The sequence below is a fragment of the Diadema antillarum genome, unplaced genomic scaffold (assembly GCF_040938485.1).
Source record: "Diadema antillarum isolate AM-2024a unplaced genomic scaffold, OU_Dant_1.0 seq00000923_RagTag, whole genome shotgun sequence".
Lineage (NCBI taxonomy): Eukaryota > Metazoa > Echinodermata > Echinoidea > Diadematoida > Diadematidae > Diadema > Diadema antillarum.
In genome coordinates, this window is record NW_027271774.1 from 751,973 (window position 1) to 754,438 (window position 2,466).

The 2,466-nt window shown below is 39.5% G+C and overlaps 1 protein-coding gene across 1 annotated transcript; it reads right to left on the reverse strand.

Moving 5' to 3' along the window:
• Nucleotides 1-412: 412 nt before the first annotated feature.
• LOC139741360 (E3 ubiquitin-protein ligase TRIM56-like) lies at nucleotides 413-1,090 on the reverse strand. The gene has a single exon (XM_071651941.1). The coding sequence runs from the start codon at nucleotides 1,088-1,090 to the stop codon at nucleotides 413-415; it is 678 nt and encodes a 225-aa protein (XP_071508042.1).
• Between the last annotated feature and the right edge of the window lie 1,376 nt (nucleotides 1,091-2,466).

The following is a 2,466-nucleotide window of genomic DNA, read 5'->3' on the forward strand; positions in this document are numbered from 1 at the left end:
ATTCCTCCTTGAAATACCCCTCCAATTCTCCAAGACAAAGTTCTTTGACCTTCTTGAATTTTCGGAATGAAATCTTCTCAGCTCGTTGTCTGATTCTTCTTGGTGATTGGTAGCTAGGATCGCCCCATTCCAGAATCGTCTCCAACGTCTCGCACAGCGAGTCGTGTGCATCCAAGGCATCTTTCTCTCGCCGTGCATGCGGTGCCTTCATACCATTAGCTACCAGCTCTTCGGCAGCGCTCATCAGTGTGATTCTTCGGCGACTCTTTTCCGCCATCTTATGCAGTCCCTTATTGAACTTTTCAGACAGTAGTCGCACTTTACATTTAAGTGACTCTCTCCTCTCTGGCAATAGTTGCATATTTTCCTCGTATGACTTGTCTATGTCATCGTTGAGCGTTTCCATCATATCTTATATTTCCTCGCGTTGCGCCTCCATGAACTCGATGTGTTCTTCAACTATTGTTTTCTTCGAGTTTGCTCTTTTCTGTAAGTGCTTGATATTTTCTAGTAATTCTGCCTCATGTTTGGATGCCTTTACCATGTCATGTCCTTCTTGGGAGTGCTCCATGATCCCACATTTAAAGCAGACGTACTCCCGACAACCGGTACAGAAAAAGTCTTCAACATCGTTAATGTGTTCCTTACACTTTCGTTGTCTCTTAAGCGGAACTTTCCCAGAGATAACCTCAGTCATGACCACCACTCCATGTTTGGAGAACCAGCCAGAATGGTGCCTATCACACGATGAACACATATATTCCACACAGTCCTGGCAATAGGACACAGCTGGCGGTGTTTCGTCTGTGTCACAATGTGTGCATGTGGGATTGTTGGTTTTCACTTCTTCCACTAGAGAACTCAGGGGCACGTTTGTTCGTAAGTTATCCACATCTCCATTCGGAACGGAAGTTCGTTCCCTGCACACTGGGCATGAAATTGTATCCTGGTTGATTCGAGTTTGCATAATACGTTCTACGCAGACTTTGCAGAAGGTGTGAGAACACGCCAGTAATTTTGGTTGGTTGAGAAGTGTTAGGCAGATAGAACACTCCAGATTCTGGCTGCTGATTTGATGATTCGTCGCCATGGTGTTAAGGTCTATGGTCAGAAATAAAAACACATAGCGTTAAAGGAATATCAAATACGGTATTTACAAAATATATATTTGACAGAAAGCAAAAATGAAAGGAAGAAGAATAAAAATTAAATTGATCACATAATCCAAGCAAACATAAGTATAGAGTTTATATATTTGGCATGTAATGCAGTACATCGAATGACAAAGAGAAGAGAAAAGCCTCAAGCAATGTTGAGGCCCTGTATGAAATGAGTTATTTCAGGTGGGATATGAGTGCTTATATATAGCGAAACGTTTCGTATTTTACAGGCTTAGATATCATTTAGAGACACATTTAGTGTTTTTCAGGTATAAATGTCATTTAGAGACACATTTAGCGTTTTACAATTGTAAATATGAACAACAACAAAACGAAAATTTAACAAACATTTAAACGTGTGCAGAAAAAAAAACAATCATGTTCAATATCTAACAAAAAATTACTTTCTAAGATATTTTTAGACATCTTTGAATACTTATTAGACTGTATACAATTAGTGATTAGAAAATGAAGGGCCATATGAAGCAATACAAATACATGGAAGTGAAAAAGAGAAATAGAGAAATAAGTTCTCTCAGGTTTTCATGTATGAGTGCTTATAAATAGAGGCCCATTTTATAGTGTTTTTCAACTTCAAACATCATCATCAAAAACAAAATAAAATTTTAACAATCATATAGAAATGTGCAGAGAAAAGCCAATTATGTTCAGCAATCAACAAGAAAATATTTTCAAGAGATTTTTTAAACATACGAGACTGTATATCATCAGATAAGGAATTCCAAACAACAGGAAGACGAAAACGAACAGATCCAGATGCCGTCAAACCCCCGTTTGAAGCGAGACCCCATCCCCAAACGAAGCTGATGGGGTGCAATACCCTCCTAACGATTCCTCATTTGAGAATGGGAGTAGATGTATTTGTCCACTGCAAAATAACTTTCTACTCAGGCGTGGCAAACCTGGAGGCCAAGCCAGGGTTTAATGACGCCAACAGCTGTCATATTACGTAAGAGCATGATAAGGATATCTGCCTTTGGCAGACCATTCAAAGTGCACTCAATTTTCTCTATTCTTTCTAAAGTTGTAGATTTTATATTCTATTGAGAAATTCTATAGTCATCCGTTTTTAATTTTAAACGAAAAAATTTGACCCATAAGTAACGAAAATACAGGAATAAGAAGGAGAGCATTGTAGAAGTTTGTCGACACACACACGCACCATGGAGCTATATACATAGCCCATGTCAAAACCAAAACAATCTCCTCCTCTCGCGGGTGCCCCCCCCCCCCCCTGTGGCGGTGACTGATGCTTAGTTAAGGCCAGGGTCAAGAAACAGGTGTT